General features: G+C 41.4%; 1 protein-coding gene across 1 annotated transcript in view; it reads right to left on the bottom strand.

The window, feature by feature from the left end:
• The window catches only part of SLC25A24 (solute carrier family 25 member 24), a 36,839-nt gene extending 11,854 nt beyond the window's left edge, over positions 1-24,985 (bottom strand). The window contains exons 1-7 of the mRNA XM_056844270.1: positions 24,803-24,985; positions 18,563-18,689; positions 16,721-16,808; positions 12,903-13,014; positions 7,725-7,883; positions 6,057-6,206; positions 2,899-3,006 (exon numbers count right to left, since the gene is read on the bottom strand). Coding sequence (XP_056700248.1) covers positions 2,899-3,006; positions 6,057-6,206; positions 7,725-7,883; positions 12,903-13,014; positions 16,721-16,808; positions 18,563-18,689; positions 24,803-24,985 — 927 coding nt within the window. The remainder of the gene's footprint in view (positions 1-2,898; positions 3,007-6,056; positions 6,207-7,724; positions 7,884-12,902; positions 13,015-16,720; positions 16,809-18,562; positions 18,690-24,802) is intronic.
• Between the last annotated feature and the right edge of the window lie 416 nt (positions 24,986-25,401).

The following is a 25,401-nucleotide window of genomic DNA, read 5'->3' as shown; positions in this document are numbered from 1 at the left end:
AGTAATATATAGTCAGAAAGGGGTTGGGTTTGAGCTGAGTATTGTCCTGCAAAAGTATTGTCCTGTAAGTATCAAGATAATGTGCTAATGAGGGTATGGTATGTTAATATGGAACCATTGTATCCTGAAGTGATCTGTTAATGTGTGTAATCCAAAGCTAATCTGTATGGCTATTGTTGAATGTTGTCTTTGTCTGGAGGTTTTTCAGGGCAGGAAGCCAAGCCTTATTCATTCTTAAACTCTCCTCTTTTCTGTTAAAGTTGTGCTGATGTTTATGAATTTCAATGGCTTCTCTGTGCAATCTGACAAAATAGTTGGTAGAATTGTCCAGTCTTTCAGTGTCTTGGAATAAGACCCTGTGTCCTGTTTGTGTCAGTCCATGTTCAGCCACCGCTGATTTCTCAGGTTGGCCAAGTCTGCAGTATCTTTCATGTTCTTTTATCCTTGTTTGTATGCTGCGTTTTGTGGTCCCGATGTAAACTTCTCCACAGCTGCAAGGTATACGATATACTCCTGCAGAGGTGAGGGGGTCTCTTTTGTCTTTTGCCTTATTTCACCATTGTTTGACAACAAGTTATTTCCTATGGGATCAAGAATTTTATGAACAGATTGATGGAGTAGCTATGGGAAGTCCACTCAGTCCAGTAATAGCAAACTTTTACATGGAATATTTTGAAAAGACAGCATTAGAATCAGCACCTTACAAACCTACAGTCTGGTTCAGGTTCGTAGATGATACATTTACCATTTGGAGCCATGGTGAAGAAAAATTAATGGACTTTCTAAACCATCTTAATAATATCCATCCAAACATTCAGTTTACCATGGAAAAGGAAATTGAGGGTAAACTCCCATTTCTTGATACCCTTGTCATCCGTAAATCAAACCTTCAGTTAGGTCACAAGGTCTACCGGAAACCAACTCACACAGATCGCTACTTACACAAAAACTCCAACCACCACCCCCGACAGAAAAGAGGAATAATCAAAACATTAATGGACCGTGCAAGACGGATCTGTGAACCACAGTTTCTCAAGGAAGAAACTAATCATCTAAATCACGCACTGCTAGCAAACGGCTACTCCAAGAATGAAATCAGAAGGGCCATTAAACCAAACAAAAATCAGAAAACTCAAGAAAAACAGTCTCCCATAGGAAAGGTATTCTTGCCATTTATTAAAGGAGTCACTGATAGGATGGAGAAACTTTTGAAAAAACATAACCTACAAACAGTGTTTAAACCCACCAAGAAAATACAACAAATGCTACGATCAGCAAAAGACAAAAGAGACCCCCTCACCTCTGCAGGAGTATATCGTATACCTTGCAGCTGTGGAGAAGTTTACATCGGGACCACAAAACGCAGCATACAAACAAGGATAAAAGAACATGAAAGATACTGCAGACTTGGCCAACCTGAGAAATCAGCGGTGGCTGAACATGGACTGACACAAACAGGACACAGGGTCTTATTCCAAGACACTGAAAGACTGGACAATTCTACCAACTATTTTGTCAGATTGCACAGAGAAGCCATTGAAATTCATAAACATCAGCACAACTTTAACAGAAAAGAGGAGAGTTTAAGAATGAATAAGGCTTGGCTTCCTGCCCTGAAAAACCTCCAGACAAAGACAACATTCAACAATAGCCATACAGATTAGCTTTGGATTACACACATTAACAGATCACTTCAGGATACAATGGTTCCATATTAACATACCATACCCTCATTAGCACATTATCTTGATACTTACAGGACAATACTTTTGCAGGACAATACTCAGCTCAAACCCAACCCCTTTCTGACTATATATTACTCTTCCTACACCCTTGACACTGAGAGACACTGTCCTTCAGTGTTACTACTCTGAAGATGCCTGCCACAGTTGCTGGCGAAACGTCAGGAAAGAAAATTCCAAGACCACGGTTACACAGCCCGGATAACCTACAAGAACCAATCACCATGGAACTATTTTTAAAAGGGATAATACACCAGTACAGATCTACAGGAAAGATAAATGCCTGCAGCGACTTTTCTTGGGTCCTATTTTGCCCCCTTGCCTTCTCTCACTTTATTACCAATGGATTACTGCTGCTTATTTCTCCACCATTCTCAGAGATAAAATATAATGAGCTGTTTCCTACTGGGTCAGACTAATGGTTCACCTGTATACTTTGATTGGCAGCAGCTCTCCAGAGGCAGAAGCAGAGGTATTTCCCACCACTGGTACCCAAAGACCCTAGTTTTAACTAGAAATGGCAAGGACCTTTTGCATGCAAAGCATATACTTTAGCACTGATGAACAACTCCATAAATAACTCCATCATAGCAACTGGTTTTAAAATAAAGACTAATCACAGCCTGGGCCAGCATCAACATCCCCTGAAGCGAGGCAGCTGCTGGGCTCGCAGCTCCCCACTGGGTCTACTGCTGTGGACACGCTCGACAAGCGGGGAGGGAGGGGCATGAGCAGGGCTGGTAAGCTGGGAGAAAGCACAGAAATGGAGAGCTTGGATGGCAGAAATGGGAATGGTAGCAAGTGGTAGGGTAGGGGTGCCACCACCAGTGAGCAGGACAAATGCACAGTGGCAGGCAGACACATGCGAGTGGCAAGAGCACAAACTGTGGTGGTGAGCAAAGGTAGGGGCAGGTGTGAGAGTAGTGACAAGTGGGGCCCGGCTCTCTGTCTAGACCCCCCTGCCTGAAACCTAGAACCACCCTGATCATAGTGGCACATAATGTCTGCCCTGGACACCACAGTAACTCTGAGTAAAAACCTGTAAAAATGCAGCAATGCTTTAAAACCAATGATAAGAACACTTCCCATCTGATTACTAGAAAGACGCCAGACTTTTTTTTCCCCCGGTGAACATAGCAGGTTCCCCAGCACTTACCTCCATGGGATAAATAGAAGTCTGAGCAGTTGCACCAGCCAGCGAGCCAGATATAAATCTTTCCACAGTTCCTACCTTCCCATCTTCATTAAGAAACATTTTCTTATACTACATGTTCAAAATGCACAAAAAGAAAGGAAGAAAGTCATTTCTTCACACTACCACAAACTGTCAGCAGGCCTGTTTTGCAAAGCATTTGGTGGAGCTGCTGTTGGCTTCATTATTAATATCACATTACTTGTGTTGCTACACATAATGGAGCCAATAGCAGCTCGGTTGGGCAGTCTGTAAATACAAAAACAAAAAACCAGCAGGGGGGAGAGGCTTAAGTTGCTTCTCCCTGCCTGCATTGGCCACAAACAGAAAAGAGCCAGGGGATATATAGGGGGCACAGAACTCTCCATTGCACATCTGATGCGAAGCCCTCGTACTATTCCCCAACAAACAGGAGGCCGTTGTAATGCATAGATGGTATCTACTCAGCCATGCAGCTAGAACCCCCACCTTTCAATTATGACTGCTTGTTCTGAAATAAAAGGGGGAAGCAAGATAGGAATGTTCTGATTATTTAATTTCAACAGATAACAAAAGTAAATCAAATGTCACTCTTTTCATGTCTCTCAAGCTGAGAATCGGTCAAAATCAAAAATCAACAAGCATGCACCACAAGCCTTCCTGAAGCAGGGCAAAGATTGTTGAACTAGCAGATGATCAGCTAGTATGCGTGTCTGCCGCTGTACCTGCAAAGCAAGGAAGAACTTGGGCTCACGCTATGGCTGAGAGTTTCACTGTAGGTCCTCTGGCTTTTCTGGCTTTTCCCTTAGCCTCAGTGTATTTCAAAAGCAGCACTGGGTAGTGTGTGGGAGAAGCCTAACTCACGCAGCCCAGTCCAAGAAATTTGGACATCAGGGTGTAATCAGTTTCTTTTGAACATTCAAACATTGCAATGCCTCATACCTTCAGCCATTTTCTCCCTTCTTCTGCATGCCTTTCACTGCCCACAAACTATACTGTGTGAAAGATGTAACTTCCTTTTTAAAAACAGCTTTTTAAAAGACAGTATAAAATGCAAGGCATTTTAATAAAGGGGTGAAACAGGGATGTTTATTGGCGCCTCACCTCTTCAATCTCTTTGTAAATGATTTTGCCCCTTTTTTGTCCACAGTGGATGGCCACAGCCCCAGATTAGGATCAGTACATATACCCTTATACTGTATGCTGGTGATGCGGTTCTTCTATCTTCTTCCCGTGTGGGTCTTAAACGTTTATTATATCACTGCTGCGACTATTGTATAGCCAACCATCTAGAGTTAAATCATGGAAAGTCCAAAATAATGGTCTTCTCCAAATCTTGGAATGTTTTCGAGTGGAAAATTAGGGATCACTCCTTGGAACAGGTTAAATTCTTTAAATATCTTGGGGTTCACTACCAATATAATAGCCCTTTTCCTGTGATGAGTCCACTACCTGGACTCATCACAGGAAAAGGGCTATTAACACCGCCAAGGTAAACAGTAAAGCAATCTCCAAATTTTATTTTTCTGGAAGAGGAAATCAATATATTCCAGCAGCTTTAAAAGTCTTTAATGTCAAAATAGGGACACAATTACTTTATGGTGCCCCTATATGGATCCAAGCATCTGATAAATCCATAGAACAACCCCAATCATATTTTTTGAGAAATTTTTTTGGAGTACCACCATGTGTTCCCTATGCGGCTCTTTGCCTTGAATGTGGACAGAATCTAATAATAACTAAAATGTGGCTTATTACTATCAAGTATTGGCTTTGCCTTCTGTTCCACTCAAATCCTTCTAGCTATGTGTTTCAATTCCTCTTAGACTCTAACGACTCGAATTGGATCTCTCATATAGAACTAAAACTAAGGTCCCCCGGCATCACTATAGATTCCCTTTTTCTACTTACTGAATCTGCGGCCTTCTCCAAATTATTTCAACATGAGCTCCATTCATTATATGAGTCTGCTACTAAGACATGCTCACTTCTTCACCACGGAATATTTCCTAAATCTGGTGAAACTGCCACATATTTATATCAACTGTATACTCCAGAAGTGCGCAGGGCTTTTTCTTTAGCCAGACTTAATGTATTACCATCAGCCTTACTAACCGGCCGTTATACTGGCATCCCCCTTCCCGATACTGTGCCCTTGCTCTATGGAAGAGACGGAAACCATACAACATGTTCTCCTTCGGTGCCCCTTGTATAAAAGATTACGATTAAAACTCTTAAATCCTAGTTTGAGTCAGATGGAGGGACTTTCTAACTGTTCAAAGGTTCTCACCCTTCTTAATAACCAGGACCCTAAAATCATAGAAATTGTGGCTAATTTTTTTGTTGGTGTGATGGCAATTCGCTCTTCTTTTTAATAAGTTATGTTACATTTTTACTGTACTCGGATGAATATTGGATATGCCAATAAAGGTATCTGAACTGAACTGGCAGAATGCTGACTTTTGGCCTGAAAGCCTAGATATAAATCCCTTCTCTGTCACAAAGCTCACTGGGTGCAATCCAGGTAGGTTGCTTTCTCTTAGCCTAAGCTACCTCACAAGTTTGTGTCAACAATTATACATGCTTATTTTGTGTGTACTTCCCTGACCTCTTTTCAAAGAACAGCAGAATATAAACACTTAAAAAAAACTTCTACTGCTGTAGGTTTCTTAAGTCTCTAAGTTTATAGGACAGCAGTGGGGGGAAAAAAGATACAGAGCTGAAAGTTCTACCTCAAGAGGATACTTTCTCTTAAAGGAAGATTAGGCTTTTAACAGGTTTAGTAAAGCTGATTCTTAAGTAGATATAACACTGAAATCCATGGCGGGGCCCATGTTGCCACAGAACAATGAACTCTAAGAAGAATCCTGTATATGATATGCAGACCTGGCCTACAAAGTATGCTTTGCATGAGCTACCATACAAAATCCAAATGAAAGTAAAGCTGAAATTATGAGCTCCCAACACTTAGCAAATTTTAGTTGCATTTCTGTAATATTTAAACTCTTCCAATTTTTTTCTTTAAAAAAAAAGATGCACAAGTCCAACTGAGAAAAGTAAGTTTACACATTTTATGTCATGTTCTTTGTTTACAGCTGGATTCCCTCCACTTAATGTCTAATTGCCTTAGTTTAACATCTTACCTGTTCATAAGCCCAGAACTTAATAGCTGTTTCAGGTGCAATTTTAACAACGTTGACACCATTTCCCCTCCAAAGAGAACGGACGCCTCCTTCTTTCACCATCTGCTGCAAGCCACCTGCTATGTTCATTTTTGACTTGGAGCCGTGAACCTATTTTTATCACAGAGAGAGAAAATCAAATATAATTACTGGATGTACCCAGAAAGAATAATTAGCAACAGAGCATTGCTGTGTTTAAAACACAGGAATAAGTCAACAAGCCCTTCATGAAGAAAGCCACAACCATTCCAAAGTCTGCAATGGTCAACAGCTCGAATCTTAAGGCACAACTACAGAAATGAGGGGAGGGGATGGCGGTATCAGCTGTGTGTGTGTTGGAATTATTAGGTTAAGTCTGCAAGTAGCACGTTTCTAACTCTCACCTAGCTGTTACAAACATGCATATCTCTAGAGTAATCATCCTTCCTTTTTCTAAAGAGGGTAAAGAAAAACCAACAACATTTATCTCATCCCAACTCCCTGAATTCCTTTAAATCTCTCCTCAAACCACACCCTTTCCAGTGAACTCTTTGGCCTATTCCAAAACGAACTACACACAATTTTAAACATGCATGCAGTAATCTAAGCTCTATTATATTAGTAAAAATACCAAAAAGACTGAGGGGAGGGGAATGACCATACTTTCAAAATCCTGGCATTAAAGCATCAGGGCACAATCATTAACATGCGGTCTGTATATTATGTTATTCCAATGCATGATTTTTCAGGAGCTGACTACTCTCCACAATGCCAAATACCTTCATTTTCCATTATTTATAATGAGCAAACACACCAATTAAACAGTTTTTAATCAAACAAAGCAAAAACCCAAGTAATAGCTTATTACAATTACATTTAAATTCTTGGAGAACAGCAGTAAGATGTGTCAAACATACAAATGTTAAAGGAGGAGGGATTCTATCACAAAAGCCATAGGCTGTTACCGCACTAGGTATTCCCAGCGATGTATCAAGAGTTTGGAAATGTTATAAAAAACATCACTTTAAAAGGGTTTTTGGATGCCACGGCTAAAAATGGTTGGAAGACGTCTTCACAGCTAAAGGGGCCAAACAAAGTACGAACAGTATTTTTTATAACAGTTTCAAACTCTTAATACATCGGTGGGAATACATAGAAAGTGCGAACAGTATTTTTTATAATATTTTCAAACTCTTAATACATTGCTGGGAATACCTAGTGCGGTAACAGCCTAAGCCTCAAACTATTCAATCATTTAATGGAGATATTCATGTATTGCTAGAAGATTGCACTCCTCTAGCTTCTTTGTATGCCACATTTTCATAATTAGCACCACCATCAGGCTATCTAAAAACAGATGCCTATAAGTAAGTTTTTTGCTTACGGAGCTTCTCTCAAAAGCTTCTGACATGCCATGATTTAATTTTATCTCTTGGAAGAAGCAGGGAGAGAGTTGACTAAGCTAGGAACCAAGCCAGTAGATTTACATGCCCGTGGGTTATATTCCTTAGATCACAAATGTATGGCAAACTTCTGAAAACAAAACCAATTTGTGATATGTAACTTGGATCTGCTGTTCAAAAAGGTATAATTGTGCTGTGTATGTCTAAAATAAAACCCAAGGGTTAGAGCAGCTTTGGGACAACCCACCTGCATCATGACTTTAAGTCGGTCCAGTGGCGCTGTGCCTGTTCGAGATACAGCTCCAGCAACGGCCCCAGCTAAAAGTTGTCTCCACCATTGGCCAGTCTTTTTCTCCTCTTCTGTGAACTCATCTGGGATAGTTAAACTATCCCCTATGTCCAATACCTGTTTAGATACAAGGGAGGGGGAGATAAATATCTATTCAATTGAACTGTCTTTCAACAGAAAGCCCTACGTCATAAAATTCAAACAAGATAAATTTATAAAGCTCTAAAATGCATATACATACAACATCCCATTTCAAAAACTGCACCATCATCATTAAAAACGATGACAAATTCCCGTCTTGAGCATGGCCATAATAAAGACATTACACTGAGAGATACGAAACTTTCCAGAGAGAGCAAAAATCCAAATGGTGACAAAGCACAGTTAGCCTTTCCTCTAGGTAGGGATTATCTAGATTAACCTCTGGACAACTTCCTTAAGGGATTATGAATCACAAAGTATTTTTACCTTCACTGAGTTGTTATTATGCTGGTTAAAATAAATAAAATGGCTAGTGAATATATTTTATTTGGCAACATTATTATTTCAGTTCTTTTTCTCTTTTCTAACAGAAGCTGAATTATGTAAGTATTGTTTCTTAGTATTTTACTTGTATAAGGATTTCTATGTGATTGGGCAGTTTACAGTGACCACAACTCATGCATTGCGTCACTTCCCTGCCAGAAGAGAGCAGGAAACCCGCTGCTAACTTGAAGTTAGTAAGTAAACTGCCTATCTTAACAGTGCAATCCTAAGCAAACTTACACCCATGAAATCAATGGGTTCTGATGTATGTAACGCTGGTTAGGATTGCACTTTAAAAACACTGTAAAATGTCAGATTTCAAACTGTCAAGTGCTGTACAGTTGCTAAGTATCACTTGAGGAATCACAAGGCATGCTAGCTCAAAACATAAATCAAACGTTAATTTTTAGAAACTATTAAACTATAACATTCTGCTTACTACGGCTTTAGTTTTCCATGCATGAAAGTACTTCCCAAAGAATCACAGCCTGTTGCCACAGGAAGACTCCCAATCACCTCCAAAACATATTTTACTGACACAGGAATCTGAAAGCCAACTCTTGTGTTCATTGTTGTTAGAGACAATTGAGACAATTGCTTATTTGCCCCCTCAAAGTTTTGATAGCTCAAAAATACCTGCATGCAGAAGAGAACAGAACCTTCTTTTCTTTCCTATCTCCATACAAGCTGACAGAGCTGGGGGACATTTTGTATGAATGGGAGACTTTTACTGCAATGAAACTAAACTGACATACGAACATGAGCCACTGAAAGCATGTGACAGCCAAGTCATTGAGGTGGTGAAATACTAACTTTGGAAGGAAAGCATGACATTTGGGTGAGGGGGAATGAAATGTTTGTCATGTTGACCAAGAAAGTATATCCATCAAATGTGGCCTCATTTGGCAGAGGTGTCCATTTTCCAAAATGCCTGTTTTGGCAATGGTGTGGTATCAAATCGAATAATATTATGCCGTGAACTGGTTGCAAATTCACATACACCAGTTGGAGATGTATGAATAATTAAGCAGAGAGGTTAAGACAATGGTTTTTTTTCTGTTCCACTATGGGCTGCCATCCTCAAATGGCCGTTTGAAGATAGATTTATTAAGATCAGAACTCCCTTTCATCATATCTAAATCCCAACCACAGGACTACTTAAATTGTATGGGGACAGTACATTCAAAGAATAGGGTTTGGGGTGGGGGAAATTGGAGGGGCACTGTCATGGAATTGCTTTGACTTCAGCCTCCCCTCTCACTAAGATTTTTAAGTCTATTTCAGCTGTTAAGTGAGCAGCCATTTAACAAAACAGACTACATGTCAGGGCAGAAGTCAAAGGAGAACCCTAGATGTCCTTCTTGTTAAGAAGCAGCCCCTTCTCATAAGGGCAGGGAGAGATGGCCAAAGGAGGAGGAGAAGCCCCTCAGTCGATGGCTCAGCGCTTCTACAACTGTGGATACAGTACTTCCACCTTGAAGCCAATATGATTAGCAAGGTTGGGAGGGAGAACTGAGGGGAGAGTCATAAATACACCAGCAACTCACAATTTTTACCACAACATACACAACCCTTTAAATGGGTTGCCCCTTCAAAGTTCAAATGGGCCTTTAAGGAGGAATTTATTAGGAGCTTCCTTCAATCCCAGACCCCCACCCAAAGAATCATTAAAGCTGTGAAGGCGCAGCCCTTTCTGAACGTCAAAGGATTTGAATGAGGAGCAGGCGTAGCGAGACACATGATGGTGCCCACCGCTTACAAGAGGATTTCTAGGTGAAAAGAAGCAAACGGCAAGCTGCTTGCTTCCCTTCATCCTAACGGTAAAGAGGCTAACAAGGGCCTGTGCTCTTGCCCTCATGATGCTAGGATTAGATAACAGCATGCAGGTACAGGCCTGTTTCAGCTTTGTTGGGGAGGGGAGGTTTCCCTTTCCGGGGTTTATTTTGAAACCCCATATTTTTGTGCATACCTTGTGATTCTCTGGGTAAGCAGAAATCTCTCCCATGGTTGGGGCTGACCCTGTTTCGCTGCCTTAGGGATCTGCAGAGATGCTGGTCTGTTTACAAGCTGGGAACCCTGGAGGAATCACGAGGAGGGACAGACAACCCATGCTCCCTATCCCAAAGCCTCGTCTGCTAGGAACCTAAGCACTCTCAGGGGATTGAGCACCCAACTGACTCTCAACTGCTAACAATATTCCGTTGCTCTTGGAGCACATTTGGTCCTTGTCAGGCCCCTGGGCAGGGAGGAGATCTTTTTCTTGTAGTTATTTTCAAACCCATATTTCGCTGCATACATGGAGTTCAGGATGTGATCTGTTCTGTGGGTGACCTGGTTTTGCTGCCTTCCTAAAAGACATGGATGCCAGCTACAACTATTGATGTGGTGGCAAGTAGGGACCCGCAACAAAATGCTGAGGAATTTCAGAGAACTTTGAACTCCGCTTAATTAAGGTGACTCCCTTTAAGTATGCGCAGGGTTAGGACAGAACAGCCTTCTCAGATCTCATTCATCAATGTAGCTTTGTTAAAGGGCAAAGAAACAACCCTTTATTAATGTTGTTTTGGGAGATGGGAAATAGTTAGGAGCTTTATTCTCGTCACCTTTGTGAGGGGAATTTCCCTTTAGGACTGCTGACCTGAATATCAGGGTTTAGGAAAACAGCTACGAAGATTTAAAAAGATATTTTGTCATGGGACTGCTTCTCCTGGGAAAAGGAAGCTAGTTTCCTCTTCCTAACCCAACCAAAATCCAAAAGCAGCCCTATGAGGAAAGCAACCTTCCAAAACTGTTCTAAGCAAGGGGATTTCTAAAAGCAGGTGTCTTCTTAGGTTCCCATGTTCAAGGAGGACACACATATTGCAAACTCCTTGAGGCTGCCATGAGGACTTTCAGTCAGATATGTACTGGAAGTTCGCTACTTGAAATGGAATTCCCAGGCATGCACAGACCCAGTGGAATGGGACCAATGCATTCACGGGCAAGGGATTTAAGCCTCTCCTTCTGTACCACTTTCCCAATCTGAAACAGCCCCAGGGAACTGCTATTTGTTCCCTTAGGGAAAGCTGTATATTGGCATCAGTACATGTAAATTTCAACAACAGATAAGTAGCAGCACCCCAGTGTCTTCAAATGGGGAAAATGGCATAGGGGTATGTGAAGGCTTAAGCCCCTTTTCCCCATGCACCAAGGTCCTGATTCAAATCAGACTTGCATATCCCCAGGAATTAAGTCTTCAGTGGGGAATTCCCAGAACACATCTGTCACAAGTCCACATAGAGCAACTGTAACCTTTGTAATATGTGAATGGGGCATTTCGTGTGGTACTCTTAAAGGGACATTTTCCATAGGGCAGCTGGTTTCAGGTGGTAAAATAAGGAACTTGCTCCCCACTATGGTAACTTTATGTGGGAAATGCAGCTGCTTTTGCAATCTCATGGAATCTAAGCATAAGATGTCCTTGCCCAGAAGCGTGCGCAGGGAGCCCAAGGGTTACTCCTCTCATTCCTTTCGCTCCTTCCACTCTCTCCCCCGATTCCGCTATGACAAAAGAAGGGGTCAATGGGTGCTTTCCGGAGGATCCTTTCGCAGGGGAGGTCGCTTTTCTAGAACATCACACTACTCCCAGTTCCAGACAGACTGATGCGCCAGCAGCTCCTTTCCAGCAAAGCAGTGACACCACCCCACCTCCAGTGGGAGGACAGTTGAGCCTCTTCTCCACCTGTTTGACAGCTGCCCAAGCAGACCACTGGGGACAATTAAGTCAATTAAGGATATCTAACAGAATTCTCCCATACCCCTCCGGATCACCTCGTCCCCCCTCCCCAACCTCTCAAAAGAGACAAGCTTCTTTGCACTGCCATTGCAGTCAGGCTATCGAACACGTCATTCCATCTCAACGTTTCTTAGGTGTATACTCCGTGCCTTCCGAGGTCCCCAAGAGGAACGGGGGCTGGCGCGCCATTCTGGATCTGAAGTTCTTGTGATGATGGTGGCTCTAATTCACTAACAGGACATACGGTACTTATATGTGTCCTATCCCGGGATCAGAGCTTCTCACATAAGCAGCTAGTTCTGCAACTGCCGGAAGATCATGGCTTCTCAATCAACCGGGACAAAAGTAATCTGGAGCCCTCTCAAAGGCTTCTCCACCTGGGAGTCCTGATAGATACAACCAAATCTCCCTTGTCCCACCGCAAGAAAAAGTAGCCAAACTTTCTACCATAGCCTGACAGACTTGAAGGTCTCTGGCTATTGTGGCACAAGCTATATATAAATGTATAATCAAAAGAACTGTGTTATTTCTATGGGTTTATTTTCAAAGAATAGATGCTTTATATGACTATTCTAGCTTGGCTAAAAATTCTCATTCATTTCTAGATGTTGAAAATAACTGATCAAGGAGGACATCATGAGCCATTCACATTTAGTCTGCAATGTTAATAAAATTTAATTTTAAAAATTAATAAAATTAATAAAGTTAATAAAATTTAATTTTAAAAATTCATTGCACAGGATCAAAATTCAAATTCAAATTTATTATTAATACAGCATAAGCGAGGATCACATTTAAATACACAGAGACTGAAATAAAACTACAGCCATACTCACAGTAGAATGTTTCCAGTAACGGATGATTCCCTGAATGTCTGTAGCTGGATTAAACAAGAAGTGGTCACGCCATTCATTCCAGTCCACTGACATCGTCCCATCAGCATCAATGCTAAAAAAATTAAAATCCACAACAAAATTCAAAATAAAACAACTTGCGTATCACACACCACCTAACCAGTTTTATTATTTTAAATAATGAATGAAAAGCATTACATGCAGCTTGGAGCATACATTATTTTTAGCTCCCATTAGGCAAATTTGTTCCGCATCTTGATGTTATATATTCACTTTAATGTTCAAAGTACTTAAGAATGTCATTTTTTCTTTGTTTGGCCTCACAAAAAACCTGCAAGGCAAATCATCATTATTCTTTTTTTTCCAGAGCAAAGGAAAATTTTAATCTTTAGTCCCCAAAGACAGATCACACATCCAGTTTAATGCAGAGCAAGAAATCTAGCTATTTGCACAGAATCATGAACACACTGAAGGATTATCCAGTTTGGCAAGGTAAAATTTTATGGAGGTTTTATTTTTCCTGACCAGGTACTGATCCCATGGGAAGAAACATAGACCAGACTCAATGATATCACACTATTTGTGCTCCACTACCACACCTCCAAGTTTATAACCTTCAGATATCCAATGGCTTCTTGTTGCCTCAAATAATTCACCTCTTTGTTGCTTTCTGCCTCCTTGAGCCTGGAACGTCCACTCAGAACACATGTATGATATCACTGTTTCCACCTCCTTCACATCCCTCCTCAAAAGCCACATTTTCCATGAAGGCTCTTGCACGCATGCACACACTCTTCCTCACTAAGGACACAGGTGGAAGCCATAGTTGTCAATGCAATTTCAGAGGAAAATCTAGCTGTTTAAAAATTGCTGTGAGGGCCTGATCCTGATTAGACCTGCTGTGCAGCAGAACCAGGTTATCTTGTCCCTCCTCCCCCCAGCGCACCTTTTCAAGTGCCAAAATGCTGTTCTAGAACTTTAAAAGGCACAGAGGGGGAACACAAGATCACATGTTGCCGCTGCTCTGCAGGCCCGATCAGGATCCAGTCCTCACAGCAATTTTAAATGGCTAAATTTTCCTCTAAAATGGAATTGGCAGGCACAAGTTGGACACATGTCCGTCAAAACGTGTAGTTTGGCTCTAAACCTAAGTATGTGTCACTGGAATTAACATATATTCTTCTGCTTATCCCAGCTTTACCCTTCCTCCACTCCCTCTGTTGGCTTCCTAATGCCAAATTTTTGATTGCAAGTTCTAGATGACCCTGGTGGTCATCTCCAACGCTATGATTCTATGATTCTTTGGATCTGTCTTTTTGCACTCTGTAAAGCTCCATGTACACTGATGGCATTACAGAAACCAACAGTTTATGAACATAAGCCATGCCCACAGAGAATATGCATTAAGTGACAGCCCCAAGATGCACTTGTTACTTTGTGATCAGAGAAGCTGGGAAGGAACAGAAACTGCCTTGGGTTGTCGGTGCAGATTCAACACTTAACTATGGTTAAGACAAAGGGTCTCTACTGACCAAAGGAATTTCCACCTGCAACGTGGGATTTTACCACCTCTCCCTCCTGCTGCAGCCCCCCAAAACTCCCAAAATGGTGTTCCTGGGGGGGCGGGGGGACACAGACAACAAGGGAATGAGATTTGGCTAAAACCTGCCCCCCTCCGTCAGCAGAAATTTTTCACTGGATCCAACCTGAAGTGTGGTTTGCAAACCCACTTTAAGTCATGGATTTACATCCCAGTTTGGAGCTCACCCTTCACCCTGGTTTTGGTTTTTCATATTTGGTGGTGATAAGTCACAGCTGATGTATGGCAACTCCATAGAGTTTTTATGGCAAGAGAGGTTCAGAGGTGGTTTGCCATTCAGAGGTGGTTTGCCATTGCCTGCCTCCACGTTGGCTGAAAGAGTTCAGAGAGAATTGTGCCTGGCGCAAGGTCACCCAGCAGGCTTCATGAGGAGGAGTGGGGAATCAGACCCAGTTCTCTGGATTAGAGTCTGCCGCCCTTAACCATTACACCACGCTGGCTCTGTTTTCATACTTAAACACAGTTAAATGTTATGCCTGCAGAGGCCACTGTGGGAGCATCTTTTCCTTATTTGTTTTTAATAGACATGTTGGTAATAGTATCAAGCATAGATTGCAGGAGCTCAGTTAGTCCATAAATCCATCATACAATTCCTCTTCCCTTTACTTTCAGCAAACTTACAATGGGTGCAAGTCAGCATTTTTAAAAAACAAAACAAAAAGTGTAGTTCACAGCACTGGAATGTTCACATGGGCAGTGGTGGACTGGGTCTAAAAATATTGGTTGCCGGGAGACAAAGGGGGCCCACCCACAACTATAAGGCTATCATTTAATTTTTATAAGAAATAAATAAAATTTTCAAAAAATACATAAGTGGGGGAAAGGTACAATTATTTTTTTTGCGAAATAAATGTATATTTTTAGTAATTACAGTGTACATATATTGTACATATTACTGGCAGTATATAGTAGATACTAAATGTAAATACAGAATGTTATAATTAAATTTTTAATTTTAAAATTTTTTGAATAAATAATGTTAAATAAATCTATTATATTTTCAAACTACTAAAAGGTCATTAACATTTTAAACATATTGTCTAATGTTTAAGGGGACCCACTTCATCGGGGTACACAGGGCCCACTTGCCATCGGGCAAGCTGACACCCTGGCCAGTCCGCCACTGCACATGGGAGCTAAACATGAAAATGTTCTAACTCAGAAAGAGACCAAAAAGAGATGACACATGACAAGAGTGCTGGTCTGGATGTCCCCAAAGTTGCCAGCAGTTAGCAGTCAAATGACAATGCAATTCTATAGTAAGAAAAAATAAAATCAGCCTGAAGGTACACAGTTCAATACATGAATGCTTCATTTATGGCACATGAAATGGATATTCATCTAAAATTTGAAAGTTTAATAAGCATTCCATACAAAGCAAGCAGGGATTTTTTCATTACTAGCCCTGCAAGTACAAAACACTCTATACCTAATAAAACACCAAGCTAATGTTATTTTACATATTCTAATATATACAATTGTAATGTATTGCAGACACTCCATAGATGCAGTACAAGAAAACAAAGAATTTTCCAACCAATAGTTATGATTTTTTTATATTTATCACTTTTATGCCAAGAATTAATAAATATTGCCCATTCAAAAGCAATTCCCAAACTTTCAATACCAGGAGCAGAAGGGATGATGATGATGACTGGATGCACATTCCACCATGTGCTTCTTTTTGTGTGAGAACACACAACTGAGAAGCAGCCTAGTTAATTTTGCTTTGTACTATCCCCCTATCCTATTTATATAGTAAGGGCCAAGGGATGGTCCATGTGCCCCTCAGGGAAACAGCGAAGCTTCTGGTATTCCATTGTGCCCTGATCATTCTTGTTGCTCTCCTGTGCTTCCACTCCATTCTGCCCACATCCTTTTTGAAGTGAGGCTTCCAGAACTGCGCACAGTACTCCAGGTGCTGCCTGTCCAAAGTGGTGTACATGAAGGCTGTGACATCTTGTGATTTGGATGTTATACCTCTGTTGATACACCCCAAGACCACACTGGCCTTTTTTGCTGCTGCATCACACTGGTGGCTCATACTTAGCTTACCCAAAGATCTTGTTCACACACACTGCTATCCAGAAGCGAGAATCAGTGCTGCCTTATTCCAATGGACAGACAGATCTCCTTACATCCAACAGGCACACCATAGCTACTTTGGCACTGTTTCATACTAGAAATAATACTTGCTGACCTTTGTAGAATCTTCTCTGCGTGGTGAATTGAAATGTCTATACCCAGAATCTTAAGGGACTGAACAACCTCTGATGCATCAATTTTTCCTTTAAAAATGAGAAAAAAAGGTTAACAGACATTGAAAGGTTCTGTAGCTCCATGACGAAGAAGAAGAAGAAGAGTTGGTTTTTATATGCCGACTTTCTCTACCACTTAAGGCAGAATCAAACCGGCTTACAATCACCTTCCCTTCTCCTCCCCACAACAGACACCCTGTGAGGTAGGTGAGGCTGAGAGAGCATGACTTGCCCAAGATCACCCAGTTGGCTTCGTGTGTAGGAGTGGGGAAACAAATCCAGTTCTACTCTTAACCACTACACCACGCTGGCTCTCATGCATGGCAAAACCATCTTATCAACTTTTAAAACAATGGTTCTATAGTAGTAATTACTGGTTGTTAAGAGAAGAATACTGGGGTGGGGAAATGGAGGGGTTATTAGTAGGGAGGCCATATCCTCAAAGAGTAAATAGCTATATTGGAATCACTGTAGTACCAGAAGTCAAAAGCAGAGTCTCAATACAGATATACCAAAAATCAGTGAAGGTTCCAACTACATCTTTTTAAAGTTTAAATTCAGTATTAAAATTATATCACCTATTTGGAAAAAACTCAAATAGTAGATTATTCTTTAACCCTTGCTCTACCAATAAATACCTGCTTGGAATGAGAAGCAATATTAAAGAGGCACTCACTTAATGGGGAAATTCTGACTAACACCCATAACAATAGAACCATTAACTAAGAAATGCCCCCTAAAGCACTTCACTGTCAGTAGTTCTGCTTCTGGTGAAGATCAGCCAGTTAGCAAATGGTTTCAAAAGAGTAAACTTTTCTGACCAGAAGACTCAACACATAGAGACTTATTTCTATAGGTCTGCTGCTAAAAGGAGAACTCCAGCCAGCTGTTCTGTTGCAGTGCCATACTGAATGCGTAATTGCTGGTCAGGAAAAGTTTAACTTCAAGCAACTGGCTGGTGCCTTTCCTACAAGAGGTCTTATGATGAGTAAGCATCACATCCTGCTGTTTCACATGACCACATGAAAGCTTACTCCTAAGTAATTATTCTGTTCTTTGTGGGTAATCAATTCCACAGCCATAAAAGGCAGCAGCAGGATTTCCTGGAGGAATACTTTATCCCTTCCTCTTCCAGAAGTGAACAGATTAGCGCACACACATCTGGAGTAGTATAGGTCATGTTTTCTGGCCCTTTATAATAATTTCTGTGTGTGTGTTAAGTGCCGTCAAGTCGCTTCCGACTCATGGCGACCCTATGAATGAAAGTCCTCCAAAATGTCCTATCTTTGACAGCCTTGCTCAGATCTTGCAAATTGAAGGCTGTGGCTTCCTTTATTGAGTCAATCAATCTCTTGTTGGGTCTTCCTCTTTTCCTGCTGCCCTCTACTTTTCCTAACATGACGGTCTTTCCCAGTGACTCTTGTCGTCTCATGACGTGACCAAAATACGACAACCTCAGTTTAGTCATTTTAGCTTCTAGGGTCAGTTCAGGCTTGATTTGATCTATAACCCACTGATTTGTTTTTTTGGCAGTCCACGGAATCCGTAATTTCTAATACACTTGACATTGAGAGTTTGTGTCCTTTATTGTAATTAACATTTTAAACAGCTTTAAAGAGATCTTTTATGATGATGTGAGATTTCTTTTTGGCTTGTTTTGCTTAATATTGGTATTTTTTTGTATGTTGTTTTGGGGATTTTGAACAGAGAAGCAACTCAGAAGGGTTGAATGAAGTTTGCTTCCCTCCTTCAAACAGAAGCTGAGGATACAAACCAAAACCTACCATCATTGTTTTTGTCTAGACTTTTAAATGCCAGTTTCATTTTCTTCTCATGGTCTTTAAGATAATTCATAAATTCTTCAATGTCCAGCTTGCCATCTTGGTTAGTATCACCAGCTTTGAAAATTTTCTGTTTTTAAAAAAAAAGCATATTGAAGAAATGTTAGTAAAGGTTCCTTATAGACTCAACACCCCTTTCCAAGATGTATGTTCGCCACTATCTGAAACATATATGTAATTTCTACACACAATAAATAAAACTGTTCAGTTTCTTGGAATGCTTAATGGATTAAACCAAATAACAAATTTAATCAAACAACAGCCTTTTCTTCTTGGATGAGCCCCACTGAATCCCACCATTTAAAAATTAGAGGCCATAGCAATGCACACCTCAACACCTTTCACATATCCATGGGCTAAATGCCAGTTTCCCAGAGTGTGTGTGTGTAAAGTGCCGTCAAGTCTCAGCCAACTTATGGCGACCCCTTTTTGGGTGTTTTCATGGCAAGAGACTAGCAGAGGTGGTTTGCCAGTGCCTTCCTCTGCACAGCAACCCTGATTTTCCTTGGTGGTCTCCCATCCAAATACTAACCAGGGCTGACCCTGCTTAGCTTCTGAGATCTGATCAGATCAGGCTAGCCTGGGCCATCCAGGTCAGGGCAATGCCATAAATTATTGGCCGTCTGACACTCAGGGGTGTATTACCTCCATGCATGGCTTGGTACCAATAAGCCAATGTGGAATAGTGGTTAATATGTGGCTAAAAATAATTCTGTTTTAAGCTCACAACAACCTGTCAGAGAGGCTAGTCTGTGACTGGTCCAAGGTCATTCTACAAGCTTCTATGGCAGAGAAGAGATTCGAACCTGGTCTCCCAGATCCTAATCTGACACTCTATCACTATACCACAATGACATTATGCATTATATAAAGAAGATCTTTCTTGTATCTTTGCTGAAAACTCTCTCAATTGATTTTATGGGATAATACAAATTTTAGTATTATGAGAAATCTCTCTCTGTCTCCCCACTATTCATAAATTTATAAAATATAAGCCCCCCGCTAGTGCAATTCTAAACAGTTACACCCTTCTAAATCAATGGATGTAAACCTATTTAGGTTTAGGTTGCACAATACACCAACCAAAAATCCCTCATGGACTAGCAGAGGTGGTTTGCCAGTGCCTTCCTCTGCACAGCAACCCTGGTTTTCCTTGCATGGTTTTCCTCATGGTTTTCCTCATGGATTTTTCAGTAAAACTTTTAAAAAGAGGGATAACAGGTTCCTAGCATCATGAGACGACAAGAGTCACTGGAAAAGACAGTCATGCTAGGAAAAGTTGAGGGCAGCAGGAAAAGAGGAAGACCCAACAAGAGATGGATTGACTCAATAAAGGAGGCCACAGCCTTCAATTTGCAGGATCTGAGCAAGGCTGTCAAAGATAGGACATTTTGGAGGACTTTCATTCATAGGGTCGCCATGAGTCGGAAGCGACTTGACGGCACTTAACACACACAGCACTCTGACTCTTAAACTGAGTCTGAGGATCTGCACAGTATTGTCAGCATTCCCTCATAGAAATAATTCCAAAAGTACTCCCACATGGTAAACATTACAGGAAAAAACATACATTTTGTCAGCAGTACTCCACATCCATCTGTTACTGCCCAATTTCCACACTTTTTAAAATCTACACTGCATCTTTAAAGAGAGATATCTAAAAGCATGATAAAAGACTGACTCCTCTCACATGTCAAAGGAAAGGGCACATTAAAGCATAGCTTAAGAGATTTGTCTTGATGACATGTAAACATCAATACTGCCTACATTTTACACTAAAAACTCAATAGAGCTATAAGTCTTGAAACTTCAAAAACATTTTCTCCTCATTGCATATCATTTTGTTAGGGATATGAGATTATCACTGGATTTAGCCCAGTTGGCCATCCCTGTACTACATGAAGGAAATGAGATCTCTACATGATTATATGAGGTTCACAGTGTTTTAACTCCTGCATAGGTTTAACTGGAGTTACAGAGAACAGATTTGTATATTTTCTTTAAAATCATTAAGGCTGTATTTTATCTGTCTCAATGTGCTTCCATTTCTCACTACAACTTTAAATCAGCAACCAAGCACAGCCCGCTGTAAATTTTTTGCAGTTGTACCTTCCAGAAAGAAGGATTATTTCAATTATTACTTCAATGTATTCCACTTGTCTTTTGCTCTAGCTCTGGGCCCATCTCTGTGGTGTGGACTGCATCTGTTAGCAATCTGAGCTTCCAGAGTGATGATGGTTTACAGTGTTGGACTAAGATCTGAGAGACCCTGGTTCAAATCCCCACTCTGGCATGGACATTTACAGGGTGATCATGGGCCAGTGTCAGCCTAAACAACCTCACAGGGTTGTTGTAACAAACAAAAAAGGAAGAGAGGAGATTGAAACTGCTTTGGGTCCCCACTGAGAGAAAGACAAGATATATATAAAGTTAAATAAATCAATACAAATTAATTTAAAAAATAATTTGTGTATGAGAACAGCAAACTTGGAAATACAGGCACCACACAGGCATACTCATCCCAGAACCAGGATCAGGCTTTCAAGTTTACCCTGTAATAAAACTAGGTTTGCAGGCATATCATGTGTGGAAAACCCTATGGGTAAGATAGCCAGCCATCATCTGGCTCATATGCACTTCCTATTATGGGGTTTCTATGTTTTGGTTTGGATATCATCTTGAACATGTTTTGTTTTAAACAAAAAGGCAACTGATAGCTCAATTATACATAAAGTTATATGGGCCCCTAAAGAGGACTGAGCTGCAAGAAATATTATAAATAATAAAATAACGCGTGCCCAGATCTGGTCACTACTTGAATATGAGAGTGTGCTTGAGTTGTTAAGCATGTCCTGCTCTGACCTACTTGGAGGCAGGGCAGAATACAAAATTAAACTGGTTTGGAGAACTGAACATGCTCTACAGTGCAATCCTATGCAGACTTCAGCTTACATAGAAGGGCACAACTCTGCTTAGGACTGCACCGTTAGTCACTCTAGCGGACAACCTGCAACAGGAAAAATGGACAGGCAGAGAGGATTCTCTCAGCAGTTTTCAATACCCTTGACCATAACAGCCTTCGATATCACCTTGTTAAGAAAGGACAGGGATGATGGCGGTATTATGTTACAGTAGATAGTTTCTGGCAAATAGTGGGATTTGGTGGTGGTGAAGGATTGCTACAACACCCTGGAGTGCTTGCAAGTTTTCATCTTATCTCTTCTGCTGTTTGAAATCTACTTGAAACCACTGGGGAAGACTGTCTGGAGATTTAGAGTGAAGTGTTACCAGTATGCAGATGACATCAGCCTTTTCCACCTAATTCTAGGGTGGAATTGATATTTGGGGCTCTGCAACAGTCTAGACAAGAATGAACAAACTGAAAATTAATCAAAACAGAAGTACTATTGATTGGGAATACATCTGATCCAGGAACAGGTTATGTTGAGAGGGGTACCCCCTCTTAATATTTGGGCATACATGGGGACCTAGAACTACTTTTGTTTGTTCTGGTGGTGGTAGCATTAGGCAGTTAGGCTAGTTTGCTGCTGTGTCATGCGTACAACCAAACAGGCATTCTTTAAGAGACCATTCTGATTCCTTAAGTAAACAGGGCTTGCAGTTTTAAATCTTTGGTCCATCCTCCTCTGGCTGCTGTTGGATTCACACATCTGTTACGTTGGCTGCTGCCCTTTTGAAAGATAATTCTTAGCTCATTGTTCGTATGGCTTATTGCATTTTTATTGATTGGTTCTTTGTTACCTAACCTGGGGGTTAAAACTAGCCAAAAAAGGGAGGGGTGTGTGTGACACTGTTTACATAGTCAATATGGTATCAAATATGAAGGAGAAGATGGAATTCAGGACATACAAAATATAGTAGCTCTTTATGGAATGATCTGCCACAAGCTGTAGCAGCAGTTTATAAGTCAGCTAGGCTGAGCTAGTAGTCGTACACAAATGCTAACATTCCCCCCCGCACATTCATCATTCATATGATTTCTTTGTCCATGTAAACCTGAGTTACTGGTTCAGAATAATAAGCCCAAGGCCACTTATAGAAGCAAGTTCTGGAACTAGTTCAAAGACAAACATTTGCTATCCAGAAGAGCCGCTTATGCGACCATAGTAACATTATGTAATTACAGTTGTGAAACACAAACCACACCCCCGTTATCTCACAGACAAGCGACATCTAGTATCTCCAACAGTACATTCAGCTATTTTTCAGAAGAGCATTAACAAAGTAATGGAGTAAAGTAAATGAGTAGTTAGCTGCTAGGGGGGAAAGCTAACAATTTTGTAAGAAGAAAATTCAGTTCAAGTTTTCAGTAGTCAGTTGTGAACATTGTTCTAATTTTGAGCTTCCAGTTCAGCATACTATATTATGTTTTATCATGTTCTGGGGAGCTTTCAAATGGAAATGTCCAACGGATAGGCACAGAGACGTGGCTGCAACCCTCCACCACATAAATACAGACACCCAAAATGTTGCTTGGCCCACAGATCCCATCACTATTCCTAACCTGAGAGTAAATTCACAACACTGACAGAAAAGAAACCACACCTTACCCTAATACTACACATGTATGATGTGTGTCATAAAGCAGTGCAGTGCAACAGGTTTGGTAACATCAGTATATAAAGTAGTAAGAATTTAAGATTTCCATTGATACTAGTTTCAACAATTGTATTTGCTAAGCAAAAATGCTGCACTACCCACGATCAACAGCAAGCAGTCTTTATTTATTATTATATTTTCAGTAGTTTGTGAGGGCTATCACTTGGATTTTCTGCCTCAGGAACCAAAATACCTTGAGCTGTCTCTGGTACTTCCACTCCTGTAAGTTTCTACCAAAATCTGAGGACCTAAAATATTCGCTTCTTTCACAGAATGTTCTTTCTCAACATATAATTCATACAGGTCATTTCATATACCGTTTTAGGGTGTACATTTAAGATATTTAAAGCATACACATACAAAGACAGAGCATAAATGTGACAGATGGGTTTATAAGCATGTGCATCATACAGTTACACTTGAGAGGAAACCACAGTTGAATGCAGTTGCCCACTGACTACACACACACTGATACATCCAGGTTTGCCTTGATGTGGGAAACGGCCCTGACAGGTCACCAGGAGATCTAGCACAGTTATACTGCAGAAATTGCTCCACAGAAGCTTTATCACTTCATACTGATGGTTGTATTAGCTGACCCTCAGGGCATAACTACACGGTGTTGTAGTTAGATGCTGTGATTGCTGATGAAAATAATCCCACACTTCCACGTCCTTCCCTCATGTAGCAAAAGAGAGCACTCAAATGAGGTGTGAAGGAAGAGGGGACTTAAAACGTGGTAACATTGTCACACATACTCTGTTACTTACTGCTAGCAGGGAAAGAGATACAGGATTCCTGTTTCAGGCTTTGGGTACCCATTCCCATATTATGTAGTTTCACTATAAAATACACTGAGGGTTGGAACCTTACTCAGATATTTTGTAGCACTATAGTAAACAGTTGTGAAATGAGCCTTTAGCAACACTGGAAAGCAAACCCCTCACTGAGTGCCCATCTGCACAGCACAGATCCATTGAAACCCTAAATTGATCACCTAAACTTGGCACGTGGTTATTATTACAGGAATAGGAAGTGGCAAACTGTTTTAAATCAAGTAGAAGAAAAGGGCAAGAATCCAGTAGCACCTTAAAGACTAACAAGAATATTTTCTGGTAGGGTATGAGCTTTTGTGAGCCACGAAAGCTCATACCCTACCAGAAAATATTCCTGTTAGTCTTTAAGGTGCTACTGGACTCTTGCCCTTTTCTACTACTGCAGACAGACTAACACGGCGACCCACTGTGTTTTAAATCAAGACGGCAAACTAAGGGCGGAGTGGAATCTAGGCTGTACGCTTCATCCAGAACAAGTTCGATTCCCCCACCCCCACCCCCCCAAAAAAACAACAACTAAAAAGTCAACAAGCCCAACCGGTTATACCAACTGCACGTTTGGATAGCTGGATCGCTATGCTGTTTACGGCTGCTATCAAACCATGACTGGGCTAATCCGCCTCCAGCTGTTCTCTGCAAACTGTTCTGGAGTCTGCACGGCAGCAACGCAGTGGGCTCGAGGACCGGTCTCGCCCCCCCCCCCGCAGCTCTGAAGCCTCGCACCCACCTTCTCCGCGTCATCCCCCAAGGGGATGCCCATGGTTTTCAGGCCGGCCTGCAGCTCGGCAATATCCACTCGGCCGTCTTCGTTCAGGTCCAGCTTCTTGAAGAGGCGCTCGTACCTCGAATTGCTTTCGGCCGCTTCGCAAGCCGCCTCCGGGAGGGCAAAGCCTCGCAGGAAACGAAACATGGTAGACGGGGGACGGGGGTTAGAGAAGGAAAGGGGAATAAAGCGGGAGGCAGAAGCGCAGAGAAAGACCACGAGGATGATGGGGAGGCGGCAATCCGATGGGCTGCCAGAAAGCACAATTGGGCTCTTCTCTTCCAAGGGCGGATTCTGGGAGGAGCGAGACGACGTGAACCCGGGATCGCACGAAAGAGCCAACACCCTGGGAGGAAGCAAGTTGCTGCTTCTCATTGGGTTTCCCCGGCTTGCCTGGTCACGGCCTGGGAGGGACTTGCCTCTGCATTCTTCTTCCTTCCCGCCCTGCATAAACCAAGGGGCGCGTCAGCTAGCTTCAAAAGGAAGCTGACTCCACTGGCCAGGACAAAAGGGTAATGCAGGGGTGGGGAACCTTTTTTTCTGCCAAGGGCCATTTGGATATT

The sequence above is a fragment of the Euleptes europaea genome, chromosome 2, assembly GCF_029931775.1.
Source record: "Euleptes europaea isolate rEulEur1 chromosome 2, rEulEur1.hap1, whole genome shotgun sequence".
Classification (NCBI taxonomy): Eukaryota; Metazoa; Chordata; class Lepidosauria; order Squamata; family Sphaerodactylidae; genus Euleptes; species Euleptes europaea.
This window is presented reverse-complemented; position numbering and strand designations above follow the sequence as displayed.